This window comes from Rhamphochromis longiceps, linkage group LG13, assembly GCF_057381845.1.
Source record: "Rhamphochromis longiceps isolate RC_006_pf linkage group LG13, R_longiceps_female_GT1.1, whole genome shotgun sequence".
In the NCBI taxonomy this organism is placed as follows: Eukaryota; Metazoa; Chordata; class Actinopteri; order Cichliformes; family Cichlidae; genus Rhamphochromis; species Rhamphochromis longiceps.
This window is the reverse complement of record NC_140569.1, coordinates 15269804-15288573: the sequence shown is the minus strand read 5'-3', so window position 1 is coordinate 15288573 and position 18770 is coordinate 15269804. Positions and strand designations below refer to the sequence as shown.

The following is an 18770-nucleotide window of genomic DNA, read 5'->3' as shown; positions in this document are numbered from 1 at the left end:
GATGTTTGTAAGAGGAATACTTTTCTGAAGGCTCTTTCACAGGACTTGATTTTTCATGCCTCGCTATTGCATCAGCAATGCCATCCGTGAAGTGAAGAAGCAAAATAATACATAATAACACAGCAGTCGCAAAGAATATTGTTATTACACATATATCGTGCAGCATACTTGACTACACTTACTTCTATGCCTGTATTGATAGGCGGGGGGATTTGGGGGATGGTTTAAATGTGCAGGTACAAAGCTACAGGACTGACAGTTCTTTTGGACATTATTGCAAGTACAAATCTCTAACCTTTTCCCCAGATGACGCCTTATTAAACCTCCACTGAGAGCCTCATTAAAGTTATCATGAGAGCTGATAGCACATATGTGCAACTCAGTCTCCTGTCAGTGATTGCATTTCACGTCGTGCTACAAAAGGAGGGTGCACATACACCCAAATGGTTGAATATTGAGTTTTGAAAGACGCCTTTTCAGGCTGTGCACGAGCCTCAGCAGTGTGTTATGTTTGATTATTAACCTACTACTGGCTGCTTTTCAGTGTAGCAGTTGTTGCATCAAATATTAGCTTCATGCTGTATTCTCAGGGGGCAATCAAACCAAAATTTGTGCTCCTCCACATTTTACTTGGCTGAGCTGCCCTCCCTCAAGATGCACTGACAGCAACAGCGGCAACAATTTTAAGTCTGCATTATTTAAGTTGCCAGGCAACAATGCAGTGCAATGGCTTTGTGCACTTGTGTTTCTGTGACCAAATGCATTTGGTATTTTCACATTACGTCATTAATATGCAAATAATTAAAATGACCAGAAGTAGCCTCTTTAGTCATTACTGAAGGTATTGGCAGTTGTAGGGAAAGCACTGAAAGCAGTGGTAATACTGAAAGTATTTGCCCTAGATCTTGTGTCCTCTCACACCTGTGACACTGAGTCACACTCAGGTGCCCCTGGTGATTACGTCTCTAAGCCCTGCTCAAAATGAAAGAGGAGTCCATCTCCCTCATCTCTGCCTCATTGGTCAGTTAGAACAGAGAGCAGCTCTTTGAGGACCGCTGGCTATCGCGCAGCATAAAGTCACCTAAACCGTAACATCTGTCTAACTTTCAGACAGCAATAATAATTAATTGAGAGTCCTACAGAAATTGGCCAGCATGTTACTTGGTTAGCTGGTACGCTGGTTGTTTCTTACGTCCATTCATTTTTGCTTGACTTGCTTGAGGAGACTTGTTTACATTGCTTCTCACAACAGATGTGCTTTTTTTCTTGTTCTTTTTCTTGTTGGTCATTATTATTACTCTTGTTTACGTTTAACTTATCTTTAGCCCAATTTTGCTTCAATTTGGTCATGCTGTTTCTTCTGCTTGCCTGCCAAAGCGAGTTATGAAACAGATGTTGGAGTGATATGTTTTCACGTCGTGTTTCAAAAACACAGCATGTGAGCTCGTGTGCCAGAGAGGCGATAAGGTGTCAGTAGAAGCTGAAGGGAGGATAAAATATGCCATAAAATTAAAATGCAGACAGAAACCTGTGTCTCTCATTTTTCTATGCTGCTAATGTTTCATTAACGCTACATGCAAACAGATCGATTTCCAATGTCACGTCATAAGGAGTGATAAAGCATCAGATGCTTCTACTGTAGAGAGAAACTAGTGTCTCGCCATAGCAGTAAACATTTCTGTTCATTGTTATTCTGAGGTATAGCTCAGTAAAAGCAGAAGAAAAAGAAGTGACTGTCAGAAGTGGTTCGGTATAAGCTTCAAAACAGCACATTGTTCATTTCTGTCTTATTCAGGCTTTCAAGTATGCCACTTAAACTTAAACACATTCTTTTTTTCTTGATCTGTCAGGATATTCTACTTGCCTCGCCTAACAGCAGGTCAAATAAAATAATTGGGAGCGTAACGTATTTGTGTAGAGAAAATGTCAAATCCTGGGTGCGCTGTGAAATCCCCTGAACACATCCACCTGAATAAAATGGCACACGGTGCATCAAGTGCTGCCTTGACTATGTTAGCTTGTCAAAGTAGCTGTCAGCGTACCATGAGCACTCCAGGTTTGGAGCTGAGTCTACTGTAACGTTACCTCTCCCCTCACTTTCCTCACTTTTCTGTCTGCGATCCATGAACACTCAGTAAAACTAATAAAATATACAGCAAGGGCAGTCATCTAGTTGTACCTAAAAGATGACAGATAGAGGAAAAAAAATACATAATTCAGATTCTTTGCCACGTATGTTTCAATTTTTCTTCGTTCTCTTTTTTTCATTTTTTTTCCTTGGATGCGCTTGTTTCTCAGACAGGGTGAAAGATGCAAGACCAAGAAGGAATGTTAAGTAATATTCAAATATAAATGCAAAGTTGGCAAGATGAAACGTAGTAAGGAGAGGTTGAATATATTTTGTTGTCTTAATAAAAGCTGCCAAGTGGAGGAAACTTGTTCTGGTTTGTAATTCAATTCAAATAGTAATTATGTGCAATCACAGAAGAAAAACACAATTCTTTACCATTCCATTAAGCACCAAACCATTAAATGTAACCATGTTAAGACTTATATCTAAACTAGCGCACCTGTTCAACAGAGATCTGCAACAAATTTGATAATTAATGTCTTCTTTTAGCTATTCTTTGCAAGTCTACAGATTTTTGGACCAGTGGTGAGATTGGACTTTATGTCACCTTTTGTGGCCCGAATGACAGATTGAGACCAGATCTGACAGGTTAGTCAATAAATGAAAAAAATAATCATTACTTGCAGCCCTGAAAATATCTTTAATCTTAGAAACCACAGGTAACCTTCAGATTTGGCAGGTTTGCAACTTCTCGTGATTCATGTGTGACCTTTGGTGAACAACACAAAACCATTTACTATGTCACTTTGAAGAATCCCTCACCTGGCAGCTGAAGTAATCAATAGTCACATTGTAAGCCAGTCATGTGATCTTAATAGTCTTTGCTTTAGTTTTGCTGTGGCCCACTATTCAACTGTTTAATTTAACAATTGTATTCTCGAAATTGTACAAAATGTCACTTTTTTAAAGTTTTTGGTGATGTAGATTTCATCTTGTCTTTTAGCAATCCTTGTAAAGGACCCATTGGAGTTATATTTAGACACGTCCCACAAAAGCATCATTTGTCAGTATGCCAGAACCACATTTTAACCCCAAAAATTACACAACAAAGCAAAAACAACACAAGTCTTTTTTTGTGCCCAGTCTCAATCAAAGTTAGACTACGAAACATGCGCTGGAGTGTTCTTGGTCCCTTAAAAGAGGGCCGTCACCTCGCCCACCATCTGACAGTATCTGATAATGTGGGAATAAAATGCTTTTAATGATTCAATCTCTATTCTGGAAACTAGAGACTAGACTCTGTTCCATTTTGCATTAGGCGATACTTGAAGTCCTTGATCTGCATCTGTTTAAAAGTTTCCACGTCTCCACCTAATAAAAAGACAGACAAAACGGCAATGCAAGAACCTACTTAACACTGCTTCCTACTGCAGCAAACACATAGTCATTAGATTAAGATGAATGAAATCTATGAAAGAACTCAAATGGCTTTTTTTCCCCCTCTCAAGTAAATACTTCATAGTAATTGGACGTGATTGTGCGAGTTATTATCATTACAATCCACCTGTGTGGGTCTTTGCGGGTGACACAGCCAATCAAAAATCTATCCCATCTCCATGGAAACACGAGCTTTTGTCTCTGTTGCAATCACTGCTTTTAAAAGAGAACTGATGTCAATTATAGCCCGGTAGATGTGAGCTGAGCGCAACAAACATTCATGAAGGCAGCCATTGCTAAGCAGGCAGACTCATCATAGAGGCAAGCCAATGCCAGGATTCATTCTGTGTCTGCAGCTCTTATTATTTTCGTCTCATCTCAAATTATCAGGTGCATCTGCAACAACAGATAACTGTCCTGTTGTTGTTTCAGCTGGGAAGCTGTGAAACTGTCTGCAATTTCAATCTATAACTAGTAGGCGAAACAAGTTATGCGCCCTCATAGTTAAAGCAACTATAAACTAGGAGTGACGTTTAAATGCATCATTCATATTACCACTGTTATTATTGTTATTATTGGCATAAGAGTTGTTTACTTGTGCCTCATATCCCTATATGATGCATAATGGATATGTCAGCCCTGTGGCAAAACATTAACGACTACCCTGCCAACTTTCAATAATAAATGACACAACTGCCTGAGCGGCGAACACTTCATTTGCCAGGAAAATGACGAACAGCGCTGAGTGGATGCAGCTATGTGTTTGACATAAGACACCGACATCCCGTCAGCGTGGATTAAAATGTCACCAACCGTTACGGGCTTCTACAGATCTTGGTACAAAGTCGTCCGCCTTGAGCTATTGGTTTCAACATTTGCTTTTATGCAAAATAGATCAAGGACAGGGACAGTCGGGGTGAAAGCTGCTGGCAAAGGACTCGCTGGGACACGAGAGAGGGGAACAGAAAGGCGATCATAGAGCAGAACGGAAGTCAGAGAGAGGCAGTAATGTTCACTAAAGATAAATATGTTGAGCCTACCCTAAGGATTCAAAAATGCAAAATAATTTAATTAATTAATTAAATAACATGTAATATTAGTGTGACACCGCTGAACTGAAGCCCTTCTACCAATTACATCGCAGCTTTCGCCTCTATCGCTGTCAAAGAGGAACCCACAAAGCCCCTTACAGATTTGTATCTTTCTTTTTTTTTTTTCAGTTGTGCTCGACAGGAACCTATTCATCAAGTCAGTGTGGCGCTTGCTCATTTGTGACCTCACACCTTTGGCACGCAGCATTCGTCAGGGACAGAGTGAAATCTATTGACTGTGACCGCAGACTTTTGTAGACCTGTGTTCAGCAAGGCCACAGTGGTTTATCACACATATAGTTTCTTTTATTAAAGGTAAGAGAGATGAAAAATTACAATTCCTAATGTTGTTACAGCAACCCAGCCCTTTCCCAGCACCACTGTTATTTCTGGTTACCAGTGTATAGTCCACTGTTGGGTTTTGCATATGTTTTGTATGACTCTTTACATATCAGAGATACAGATAAGGGCAACAAGTGGTGTTTTTTTTCTCATGACGGGGGTGTGAGCTAGGATAGAGGAAGTACTTATGTAAGCTCGGCATCAGTGAAAAAATACTCTATTTTATGTTGAAGTCACCATATAAAACTTTGGACAGTACACAGCTATTATCAGAATCATATACAAAGAGAATCAGTTTAGTTTAGGTTGAATGAAGTAAGTAGGGTTTTATTTGTGGGAAACAGAAGGAAAGTTCTGTAAAAGCTGAGGTATTTCTTCCTGACATGACAAATCCCACCTGCCTGAGTTTTGAGACAAACAAGCAGAATTATAGATTTGTGGCATAATTGAATTCTTTTCCATAATTCCTTCTTTGAAATACCGCCTTCTTATTTTAGTCCTCCTTTCCCACAAATCTATTTTTAACAATGTTTGGCCGAATGGGGATCCGGGAAATGTTTCTCTAGCACAATTATAAAAGTCGGTGGCCCACAATAGAGCAAACAATCAATTTTCTAGATTCATTCTTCATAGTTAAATATTATCCTTTAAATGCCACAGTCCGCACAAGCCCACAAGACTCATGCTCACTGCCTCTTGGTTACTGCCTCGCTTCTCACTGCTCAGCCGAGTTTTAAAGTGAAGTTACAAGGAGTCGAGCGGTTAAATACTAATATATTCATTCTATAGTTCAGCCTTTGAATGTCCAGATTTACCTCTGCATTGGAATGAATTATATTGGGCAGGCACTAACTGAGGCTGTTTTCCCTGAGGTCAACTCTATTGTAAAGGATGATGGCTCCCTGAACGTTTCACCGCTGAATCGCTTGCCCTTTCACAAATCCCATCAGCGCCACAGTGGACGCTGTGTTGCTGTTGTTGTCACCAACTCTTAGTTTTATGAAAGAAAAAAAAGAACCACATGCTGGTCAGTACTACTAAAAAGAACCTAATTAAACGGACTCGGCAAGCACACCAGAGCACACAAAATGACATCGATGTGACATGAGTGAATCATGCAACATAAGTCCCTTTCATTTATCCTCTGTGAATGCTATAATGGTTTATAAGATGTACACTTCTTCATAGATTAGGCAAAGTTTTATAATAACGGTCTTTTTAGAATCATTGTACCTGTGGTTTCACAGTATTTTAAGAATACCCGTTTTAGCAGCGTGCATGTGTGCGTTTACCTTCCATGACGTACACCAGCGAGCCTACATCGCCCTCCTTAATGATGCAGCTGTCCTTCCCGTACTCGACAGGATACATGCAGTCCACGATCTCTTGGATCTGCGACAGCTCCAGGTTCTTCATAAAGTCATTGTCCAAGATGGCCTCCTTTATCAGTTCCTTGGACCTGGAGGCAAAGCCAAGCAATGTGAGACAGTCACTGTACAAGCACTGACTTGTGCATTCTTCATTGCAGAAGGACAAAATGAGACACAATAAGAGGTTTTGCAGGCGCACATCTCAAATAAAAACTGTTCAGCATGTCTCTTATTTCCAAGGCTATTTCATTCTAGCTTTAACGGCTCAGCGCCTTTTCAAAAACATACCCTCAATTTAAATATGTCAAGGTGAAACCATCTCACCCGCCTCCCTCCCCTGAAAATTCTGAGGAAAGTCAATAAATAGCAAAATCAATGCCTAATGGATGCAGATTATTTCCATTCAGGGATTTACTTCTGAAAGCCAACTCGGCTTTCGGTTTGCAGAGTCATTAGGGCATTCCGCAGGTAAATAGTTTCTGCATTAACTATGCAACTGTCGGGAGAAAAGGTAATAAAGTGCAAAGCTAACGCGTGGTTGTCAAGGTGCAAGAGTGCTTGTCAGGTGGGCTGAAAGGAAACACAGGGCAAACGGAGAGGCAAGCGACATTATGAAAGGAGACCTGATAAATTATCTTCTAAATCTAGCAGCAAGCAGTGGATGCAGCGCCAGAGGAGAGTAGAGATATTTGTTCAACAGGTGATAGCAAATCTGAAACCTGAAAGCAAGCATCAGTGTGACTGTCTGAGAAAGGTAGACGCGTTGAAAGAAGTCTGACGCGGGCCAGATCGCGAACAACGAGTCAAGATCACTCATTCACCGAAGCATCGCCACAGTTCCATTTGCTCAGCTGCACGCTGTGTATGTGCTTCTCTGGCAGCTAAATGAATGAGGTTATGTACCAGGGTTAAACCATTAAAGAGACCTCTTACACTGAGAAGAGAGGCCAATATCCTAATTCATAAAAAAAATCCACAAAAGCAGCCCACTATGCCCCGCAAGTAGTATTCAAAGGCACTGGGGAACTGCCTCTTGCCTTTTTTTGCTCAGTGCCCTTTTCAGAAACGGATTTCTTAGTGCATTGTTGATCACCTGGAGAGCTCATTGCTAAAAGGGCAAATAACCTAGAAGGCATTTATGAATCAGTGCTCCCACAACACGCAGGCTTCTCTTCTCCACTGCCAGCCTGCAGCAAAGTCCTCGCCAAGGAACAAAAGTGCATAAACAAAACTTCAAATTACAACATCAACAGTGCCCTTTTTTTTTTACTTCTTTCAGATTTATGTTTTTCAACCTGTCTGTTATTTTGGAACAGCAAACTCTACAAACCTCCTCTGCAGATTCAAGTGTATATGAGGCCATGTTTCACTGCACAATGAGTGTTTTATTTCTCTTTATGCTGAACTTTTAAGGTCACTCAAACGCTTCTTCAATAAATCCTCAAACACATTATTGAGTCTGGGATGAGACAGTGGTGCTGTTTCAAATTTCTTTTCTTTTTTTAAATGCCAAAACACTTAAAAGAGCGATGCCAGTCTCTTCTCAGAAGCAGCTACCATTTGAGCTTTCACCAACATCTGCACATTTTATTGCACTGTTTTTACACCAGCTGAATTATTAGCAGGGCTCTAATAAATTGTGCTTTTCATTCATGACCATGAATACCAAATTAGGGTCTGAAGCCTGTGGATTCCGACCAGCGATGCTTTTCACACTCGCATATAAACGTGAGAAACTAAATTACCAGAGAACAACATTAGCTACGTGTCGTATTTCACTGGAAAACCCAAATAACGTTTTGGGGTTTTTTGAAAGCACACAAAAGAACCTTAATTCTCACATGTGGCCTCTGGATTTCTATAATCTTAAAGACAAAGATCATGTATGTGCATTCCTATAGATGTTCCACGATCCCTATACGTGTCATCTCTTCTCAAATTTTAGATCATTTACAGAATAACAAGAGCAACCAACCAACGCGAGAGGCTTCAGGCTAACAAGCTTCCAAATCCACTGGATTTTTTAATAGACTTGAATCGTAAATGGAGCTGCTCTAACTGAGCAACCTGGATTATAAAGAAGTTGTTTCTGCCCTTGAGAGTCTAAACATGCTGCTGTGCGAATTTTAAACAGGGAAGATTGAGGTGTTGCACTTATTTTTTTATTCCCACTCCACAATCTATGTTCAGATCTGACTCCTTGCTCCTTGAGTTGTAATTTTTTTGGGGGGGAGTTGTCTGCAGGAAGAGAAGATCTCATTAGTTTGAAAGGAGCATAGTAATGGTGTGAAGCGCAGTTTTTTTGGACTGATATTTCATAATAGATTTCATTTTATGAAAAGACAGCACACTTTACGCATAATTAACTCGAGGCATTTTCACAGACTAACTTAAACAATTTTAGGAGAATCGAGCCAGGATATTGTCCAGCTCACGTGTAGCGTGCAACAGAAGATGATCTGCTTCTCAGAGCTGGCAGCACTCCTTTGTATTAGGTGAGGATGCTGCATGAGTAGGGTGCGCAGGTGGCAGGACATATGACAAATGACAGTGGTTTCACTATGACCTGAGCTATTCTCACCTGGGAGCAATTAGACGCTACATGGCCTTTGTGAGCTGGTAGAGACCACTTGAGGTCTGAATCTGACATTTTCACTCACACATACAACTGCACTTACCTGTCAAAAGTTTGGACACACTTTCTCATTTACTACTTTCTACATTGTAGATAGATGCTGAAGACATAAACATATGAGGCAAAATACAGTATATGGAATTATGTAGCATACAAAAAATGATAAATAATTGTAAATATGTCTTATATTTTAGATTCCTCAAAGTAGCCACTCTTTGCTTTGTTGACAGCACTGCAAACCCTTGGCCTTCTCTCAATGAGCTTCATGGTGCAGTCACCTGAAATGGTTTTCACTTCACAGGTGAGCTTTGTCAGGGTTCATTATTGGAATTTCCTTCCTTGTTAATGGGGTTGGGACCATCAGTTGTGTTGTGCAGAAGTCAGGTTAGTACACAGCTAACAACTGTTAGAATTCATAGTATGGCAAGAACCAATCAGCTAAGTAAAGACAGACAACAGTTCATCATTACTTTAAGAACTGAAGGTCAGTCAATCTGAAAACTGAGGATAAATTCATGGAGTCAACAGCCTCAGAAATACCAAGTTAACAGCACCTCAGATGAGAGGCTAGATAAATGTCACACAAAGTTCCATTAGCAGACACATCTGTACATCAGCTGTTCAGAGGAGGCCTTTATGGTCAAATAGCTGCTACAAAACCACGACTAAGAAAAAGCAACAGCAGAAGAGATTTGTTTGGGCCAAGAAACACAAGGAATGGACATTAGACAAGTGGAAATCTGAGCTTTGGTTTGATGAATCCACACTGAACCAGCATGGCTACCACAGCATCCTGCAGCGAGATGCCATCCCATTCGGTTTGCTTTTAGTTGGACCATCATTTATTTTTCAACAGGACAGTGACCCCAAACACACCTCCAGGCTGTGTAAGGGCTATTTGACGATGAAGGAAAGTGATGGAGTGCTGCGCCAGATGACCTGGCCTCCACAGTAACCTGACCTAAACCCAATCGAGATGGTTGGGGATGAGATGGACCTCAGAGTAAAGGCAAAAGGGCCAACAAGTTCTCAGCATCTCAAGGAACTCCTTCAAGACTGTTGGAAAACCATTTCAGGTGACTACCTCATGAAGCTCATCGAGAGAATGCCAAGAACGTGCAAAGTAGTAATCAAAGTAAAGGGTGGCTATTTTGAAGAATCTAACATATAAAACATGTTTTGAGTTATTTCACACTTTTTTGTTTGCTACATAACTGCATATGTATTCATTCATAGTTTTGATGCCTTCAGTGAGAATCTACACCATAAATCATCATTAAAATAAAGAACCATTATATGAGAAGGTGTGTCCAAACTTAACTTGTAGTGTATGTCAGTTACATCTACCATCTACAAAAGTCCAGGCCTGCAGTACATGTGTGAAAAAGGCTCAACAGGAACTAGCTGGAAATCTTTTTTTTTTCCAAGGCTGACCTCCAGTCCACTGGAAATGTGCCTCATTGACCCTATTTCTGTTCGATTTACACCCAGGAGATTTAGGGCAGACATGATCGTGGCCATTCTTGAGCAACATCTTCCAAATCCAACCCTTATGAAAACATCTGCCTCCGTCTCCTTTGTGAGAGCGATATATTTTCTTTCATCCACTACAGAAGTTTAGACTGAGCAAGTTCAGTCTTCCTTAAAAGGAGAAACTATGCTCTTTAAGGAGGAAAAAAAAGGCATGGCAGAAAAGTGGGAGAGGCCAGGAGAAATAAAAGTCAGAAAGAGGGAAAAGAATGGATAGCATACGAGTAAAGAGTGCTCTATGGGCCTTGTAAAGAAGATAAAGAGAGGGGAGAATGAAAGAAAAACACAAACACTTAGCCAGATCTAACAGATATTATCAGTAAACTTCAGTAACAAAGGAAAATAAAGAGTTAGTGAACTTGTTTTAGCCCACAGTATAAATTAACATGCACAAAAAAACAACAACAACAAACTCAATCTAAATGAACTGCTTTTCTACAGAAAAATATAAACTTCTCCAAATTACTCAGGCAAAGATGTCCAACCAGTTTGGACATCTTTGCCTGAGTAAGATAAGAACAGTGCTCAACTAATAAGAGAACAAGCGCAAAAACACACTACAGTCATATGCATTCAACACTGGCTGTTTTTCAATTATTATTTTTTTCATCTCTATGCTTATTAGAAGAGCAATATTAGAGAAAATGCCATTCTCTAACAAATGAGGAGTGTGAAAAGGTGTGGCAGACGTTTAATGGAAAATTGAAGCTGTCGCTGAGAGAGGCTTGATGGAAGTTCAAACAGCCTCATTGTAATGAGTTAATTTTTAGCTTTCCTTTGAGGATCATCATCAGAAATTATTTAAGAAACCGCTGCCACTCATCTTTTCTTTCTTTTGAAATCTTGAAATAGTCTTTTCCCATCATAATTGATATTTTCTTAACTGGAGATTCTCTCTGATCTGTTCCAATATTAAATCACGGGGTAATCAACCACTTTTTGAAGTAAAGTGCTAAAAGTCTTGACAAGAGTCTCAAGAAAATCACTTAATGAAGTCTCAGAATTACGCCAGTTATTAAAAGAATCGGTCACTCTGGTGTTTTCCTCAGCTAACCTTCCAAACCAGTGTTCAGGATCTCAGACAAACAAAAAAATACACATAAGAAAAGAGCGTTTTGTGTGCTTTCACAAACCCAGGGAGCTGACAGGTATAACAAAGACTAATGGCTTTTTGCTGCTCAGATAAATAAATCCCTTCATTTTTTGAATCTTCTTAGATGAAATCTTTGTTGTTGAGTTTGTTTGCGTGTCAGTCGAATAATGACATTCGTATCTGACGTGACTGATCTCACTGTAAAATCTGAAGGCTGTAATCTTTTTTCCTCTTAGGCTTAAAACATCAATATGAGAATAGAAAAAGATAACTTAGCTCCAGGACTCGTAATATTCCAATCACTTCCATAGGAATGATCCCTTTTATTTATTTTTGGGAACTCGAGTATCCCGCTAAGCATTTAGGGCAATATTTTCTTTTCATTAAATTCAATATGTGCAGTTTTTAATATGTTTAAAGAAATGTTAGGTAAATATTCTCCCTGTCAACCAGGGGAGTGTTGATTCATAATAGCTCAACCTTTAAACCAACAGAGAGATGGATTACTTCACAACAGAAGGCAAATTTAGTGCCAGCCTACATTTAAGATCCAGACCTCCTGTTTCAGACCACGTCGAGCAGGGGAGCCGTATTTGCGTAAGAGTTTGGAAAGACAGAGGGAGTGAGAAAGACAGAAATCATAAGGTAAACATGCACAGAGAGCCTGTTAAGACTGCCTGTCACAGGATCACAGCTTGTATAAAACAGGCACTGATACATTACACAGAGTCCCCACCACCAGTTCTCCAAACCGGGATGGCATGCAAATTCTCCCTCATATTTGACTATGATCAAGTTTATGTACAGTCAACTTTTGATCGTTATGTTGCTCATAATCCTGCTCATGGGCGTCACTAGGGACAGCTTCACGGATTCTTGAGGTTTTAATATTTGTCTCATTTTGATAGTTGAAGATATCGTGTCATTGCAAAAACATCCGCTGTGTGTGTGTGTGTGTGTGTGTGGGGGGGGGGGGGGGGGGTCTTGGTGCGCGCGCATGAGTACGTGGAGAGCACTGCCTCATTATCCCAGTGTGCGCTACAGGTGAAGTACCTGCTGCGCCACAGTACCTGCTGCGCCACACGCATCATTACGCACAAGAATCGAAAAGGTGACAAAGACTGAATCAATTCAGACGGAAGCATGACAGTGAATGCAAAAATATCGAGCATATTAAATATAAAGACTGTGGGTAGAATTTGAACACCTACTGCTGGCTTTTGGGGTAGAACGGTAGGGTGACATGGCTAAGATCCTGGATGTCGAAGGCAGTGGGTTCGGCCGAAATTGCCTGCCTCTTCGTTCGCTGCTGCTCTTGCAAGTCGTTCTGCTTGTGGACCTGCTGGGTCGCCGGTTTGATGACGGAGCGGTATTTGTCCAGCTCGTTCTGTAGTCTCTGTATAAGCTCGTCTTTCTGGTCGAGCTCCAGCTCCAGCTCGTCGATGAGGGCATCCCTTTGGCGCAGCTCCTCAATCTTCTCCTGGAGCGCGTACTGGAGGTCGCGCAAGGTGCCCATTTTAATCGGCGACAATGAGCGACTTCCCAGGAAGTTTATCTCAAGGTATGCAGCCGAGTCTTTATCCTTTCTGCTCTGCCACGCGGCTCACAAACTTTATTCGTCATGAAAAGCTTGAGAGGAAGGAACCCCTGTCTCTGCTGTGGCTGATTCTGTCTGTCAGAAGCAGATGTTTGGGGATTAAAAAGAACGTGGCACGCGATCGTCAAGGTAAGCACAGAAAGCGTCTCAGCCACAATCATGCAAAGTTTACTCTCTCCCTCTCTCTCGCTCACTCCCTCCCTCCCACGGTGCTGTGACAGCGGAGGACCGTCCTCCCCGAGTGCGTCAGGCTGCGACCCGGTGAGAGCGCATGGCGAGAAGGGCGCCTACAGGAATCTGAAGCACAGTGCAGTCTGCCACTCCAGAGAGAGAGAGAGAGAGAGTCTCCCATGAAGCCACTGCTCTAAGAACCATGTCATCATACCTCGGCATCTCACCCTGAGGCTGCGTGTAACAAATAGATGAGCACAGGAGCCTTAATAGAAGTTGAAGGTGATGGAAAACTTAATGAACCTCGGTGTAAAAATATGAATGAAGATGTTTTCAATATTTCATTTGAACCTGAATGTTGTTTTTCATGTTGTGTTGGGTGTGAAGAAAATTAAACTTTCCCCAAACCCTTTTCTGAATTAAATTTTGTTGCAAAATGGAGTCAGTTTGCTAAATTTCATATTTTTAAAAAAGTGTCAAACAGCAGCAGCAGAGACACACAAAAAAATGTCAGAGCTAATGAGGCGCAGCTCCGCGTTTCTCATCTAATCTGGTGTTGTATGCACTCCGAGCGCCGCTGGTGCCTGTCCACATTATCCCAATGACTCATCCGAAGCTCAGCGAACAGCATTTGGCCTCCTGCTCTCTGGACAAATTCAGAAGAGGATAAAGTGCCAAGAACAATCTGATAGGATGAGGACTTACTGGGGCTGAAATCGCAATTACTGTGCTGAGAGGATGAAGCGTCACCGGCTGACAGTGAGGACAAAAGCGAGGAGATTTCTCGGACTGCAGAGATAGGTGTTTTTGGTGCGGTGGTTTAAGACATATTTTTCCCGACAAAAAACATGTAAACAAACCGAAATGGAGACAGATGGTCTAATAAAAAGATCTCAGCTGCCCTCTTGTGGCGGCTTAAAGGATCAACGCAGACAATCAAGAATGAGGCATGGCACTGCTCTCCAGGCTGAGGATGATTGTGGACATTAAATCAGCATGTAGTGAGTGATACTGGATCATGAGAGCATTAAAATGTAGGATTTGGGGGATGTATGCGATTAATCGGAGGAATTGATATTAGTAATATCACTCAAAGTAATAACATGTAGGTCTGTGATTTTTAATGGGTAATCGGGGTTTACAAAGATCAAATGAAAATGTATTGAAACTGCATAGTAGCATGAAAAATGTTCTTCAGACTGTGCTTAAATTGCTAAACAGAGGCTGTTAAACTCGCCTGCCATGGAGAGCAACTTTGGGTCTCGTGCCTTGTAAAAGCACGAGACCCAAGCATAGTCTGGATGCTCGATATGAAAAGCCATGGAGTGAACCGTGAACCCTGCTCTTCCTGCTCTACTACCTGAACCGCAAGCTACAAAGCACAACAGAGGTAATCTGTGAAAGTTGAACATGAGAGGAAGACCTGCTCAACAACCAGCAAACCCAACTTTCTGTTTAAGTCATTCATTGAACCACAACAAAAGAAAACCATACAAATAATCCAATGTAGCGCAGTATTCTCTGAGCTAATTAAAAAAAAACATGGTTTATATTATCTTTGTTAAGGGATGGGGGCAGACCACAGAGCTTAAGCAGCAGCAAAGTTTGCTTCATAGCACCTGAAACTGCAGACGTCCGGAGATTTCAGGTTCGATGTTGGAGCCCCGCATCTTCCCATCAACAAAAAGCCCTCCCACTGTCCTTCAAAGCACCTCTGCGCTTTAAATTTCACCTCTCTAGCCATTCAAGTGAGCCCCTTTCCTATGCGGATCAATAGAAATAGGATCCGGAGCTCCATGCTGCAGTAATCTGAGGAGCGGGGCGGGCCGCCGCCTGGTGCCACGTCCTGATTCAGTGGGGTGCGCGTGTGTGGTGGTGGTGGATGAGGGGGGTCACACCGTCTCCTACTCCTCTGCGGCGCACAGAGGGGTCAGAGACCCCCAGCAGCTCATGTGGGCGCCTTCCACCAGACCCCGGCAGCACAAAGACTTCATGTCACTGCCGTTTTGCACGTTTTCTAGGTTTACTTCCGGTTTATCCTCAGAGCGCATGGGCACATTCCCGTCTGTCAACTCCTGCAGCCTTACTGTGACACTTACTGTTACTCAGCAGCTGAAAATAAACTCATAATTTGATCACTTTGAGACCGAGCCATGCTTCCACTGGAAGGCTGACAATTTGATGGAGATACTTTATTTTTAACTTTAATGTAGCTCGTTTGCAACTTTTTCATCCCTCTAAAGTTGGGCTGTCTTGTGTTTGTTTGTCTGGGGGCTCTCCCTGCGGTTGTTTGCCTTTGAAAGCGCAGCGAGCATCCGTTGATGACTGCAAATGAGGACTTTCCTGCCTGCAGTTTATTAATGCAAATGAAGATTGGAAATAGTCTAGCCATGTTAATATTATTAACCCCATTGTCTCTTGCACTAAGCGAGTCAACAGGCTGATGTCTGCTTGTGCGTGTGTGTGATGTCAGTGTAATAAGTAATTTATTCTGATGGGGTTCTGATGATAGAAAATGAGGTGAGAATAAATTAAAAGAAAAAGTTCTTTGGCTAACTTTTTGGTTTTTCGAGTAAACACAGCAAAACCAAACTAATCAGAGTAGGACTAAATAAAAATGCAGTTTCTTTTATCTATACAGACATCATACCTCAGATGAAATCCTCAAAATAAGGATTGTGAACCTAAAACGAGCACCTGAAGGTGATGAAGGAAGCATATGGCCAAACAAAGCGTTTTCTAATGGAGTATTAAATATCCTCAGACATGCACTTCGGGTCCTCAGCGTCCAGCTACTAAAAGCCAATAATGCATCGCACTTCCTCCTGTCTGTGTCCCGTGGGGCTGCCATGATGGATCTGATCAATTAGGAGCTCTTTCTAAAGCTTGCCTTGGAGCTGCGTCATCGGCCCGCAAGAATGGAAGTGCTCGTCCATTCATGGCAAAACTCTGAGTCTCCCATTTAGAAAAAAAGAAGATCATAAAGAGACAGAAACACTATGTGGAGACAAAGCACAGAGGAGCCTCAGTGAGCCGTGTGTGTCTGAGCCTCTAGTTTTTGTTTTTTGTCGCCACATGTATTCTCCTCTCGAAACAGAGTTGTACATCCTCGTAACGAAATGCTGATGAATAGTTTTTATGACCAGAAAAAATAAACTCAGAAGAAAAACACCCAGAAAATCTTTTAAGACGGGACACAAAGCAGACACATGGGCGCAATAACAGAGCAATAAAGTACGACCGCCTGCGTAAACTGTCTTACCAGTCGGACTTGGCATATTTTCGAAACGCCTGCCTTGACAGGTCCTGGTGCGTTTGAGGTTCCGCGGAGATGCCCTGCGCCCTGCGGGTCCTGGGTCCAATAAGTTGAGCGCTTGGCAGAACAGACTGACATTTGTGTAATTTTCTCTTCAGTTCTTGAATCTCGTCTTCCCGATCGGCGAGCCGCCTCTCCAAGTCCCTTATTCTCTCCTCCTTTAGCAGCAGGATCTTGGCAAAGTCGTCCTCCAGATCACTCATGGCGAAAATCTGCGTTAAACTTTGTCGATATTCTCCCCGAGGTGGACAGAACGATTAACTCCCAATACTCGTTTAGCAGGTTTGGGGGAGGAAAAAAAGAGATCACAAAAGATCCCCGTCTAAAGCGCGCAGGGTGATGATGCTCCGACAGTCCCCTTCACTGCGCACTTGTTTATTTCAGAAGAAAAGAGCAAAGCAGCGTTCAAATCCGGGAAACGGACGATTGATGGAGCAGCGCTGCGCTACAGTCCACCAAGCCTCCGGGGAGCTGCTGATGATCCTTCATTGAGAAACCAATTACAGCAGCTCTTCCTCTCAGAGGACGCAGAACTGGGCACTGGAGAGCCGAGACAACTCCTGTATAGTTCAGCCCGCTCACCCTGCAAACACACCACAGAGGAAGCCCAGTGCTGCTGCTGGCTGCTGTCAAATATTTGTTTACCATCTGTCTGCACAACCCCGACCCTCCCTTTGCGCGACAAAAGCGCACACATCACCTCCTTGACCTAACCTATTTCAAAAATCAATTGTCCCACACTCGCTTCACGGGGCAGTGGACCCGGTATGATCGATCTATCTATCTATCTATCTATCTATCTATCTATCTATCTATCTATCTATCTATCTATCTATCTATCTATCTATCTATCTATCTATCTATCTATCTATCTATCTATCTATCTAAATAGCAATTGATTCAATGTTAGATATGAATAAAGGCTTTTTAAAGAGTTTGCACCTAAATTAAAGTTAATTACAACACACATTCCAAAGTGGGTTGCTCTAATGATGAGAGTAATCTGTAATTACACACTGTGGCACCACTGCTTATCACTTTTATCCTGGTTGCACTGTGAAGACTGGGAGTTCAATAATAGATCATCACTTCTCTCACTCTAATATTAATCACTGAAGCTGGACAGCCATTTCTAAGCATCATTTTTCATCTTACTGCCTGAGCGTGTTTCAACTGAATGGATTCATTGAGTGGGAAAGAAGAGGGGAGCTCATGGGTGCTAGGGGGTTGTTTCATTAAGATTCTGAGTTAAAAATAGCGCGAACAGATCTTCACTTTGCCGGCACAGTTCAACATGTCTCACCCTTGACTATTGCTTGCCTTCTTATTATTCCAAACGGCTCTTAGGGGCTATAGCAGAGTGCTTGTTGCTGGAAAGTGTGGCTCTGCAGAACCTTTTGAGGAGTTTTATTGCGCATTATTCAAAAATTACTTTCCCATCTAAGCTGCAGCTCTTCAAAGGAGTCTTGGAGCGGAATAACAACCACATTAACATGTTGCAAACCCTCATGTATCCATATGAGAGTTGTGATAAACCGCGTAAGTCCTGCCTGGCTTGATAACTATCCTGAGAGTTATCGGGCCCGATTGCAGTGGTTCTAACCACGAAGCACATATGATGCACTTCTGATTCTGAAGCTCTGTGAGTGTGTCACATGTTTCACAGTAATTGTGAGCAGCAAAGACGAGATGAGAACCAGGGTCATGCTGTTATCAATGTGGAAAACAGTGATCGATTAATTATGTATGCAGCAGATACTGTGTCCATTATAATAGTGGTAAAATAAGTGTTACCTTCCGTGCCCCTGAATGGAGAATATGACTGCACTGAAAGACTGCTACTGACCTCCTATTCACAAAAAAGGACATTCATGCATTTGAAAATAAAGAAATATGCAGAGCATCATCAATTAGTTTTTAATTAAAGTGTCTTTGATCTCATACTGCTACCATAACCTAATGTGTATAGACATCATCAGCCTGAACTGTGTAGGTTTTCTTGTTTGTCCCAACGCCACTTTTTCCATGTTTACATGGAGGGGAGCAATGCTGCATTACCAGTTTCAGCTTGTGTTGTCTGAGCACTACATGGGTCATCTCTCTTGGATGCTGTGGCT

General features: G+C 41.8%; 1 protein-coding gene across 3 annotated transcripts in view; it reads right to left on the bottom strand.

The window, feature by feature from the left end:
• LOC146655538 (cGMP-dependent protein kinase 1) overlaps nucleotides 1–17278 on the bottom strand; it is a 100508-nt gene extending 83230 nt beyond the window's left edge. Inside the window, exons 1-2 of one of the 3 annotated variants that reach the window (XM_085427950.1) lie at nucleotides 16600–17278; nucleotides 6234–6400 (exon numbers count right to left, since the gene is read on the bottom strand). In XM_085427950.1, the coding sequence (XP_085284076.1) occupies nucleotides 6234–6400; nucleotides 16600–16856 (424 nt within the window). In that variant the 5' untranslated portion in view covers nucleotides 16857–17278. Of the gene's footprint in view, nucleotides 1–6233; nucleotides 6401–12780; nucleotides 14928–14956; nucleotides 15590–16599 lie in introns of those variants that run through there. The other 2 variants (XM_085427951.1, XM_085427949.1) reach the window with 2 other exon arrangements.
• Between the last annotated feature and the right edge of the window lie 1492 nt (nucleotides 17279–18770).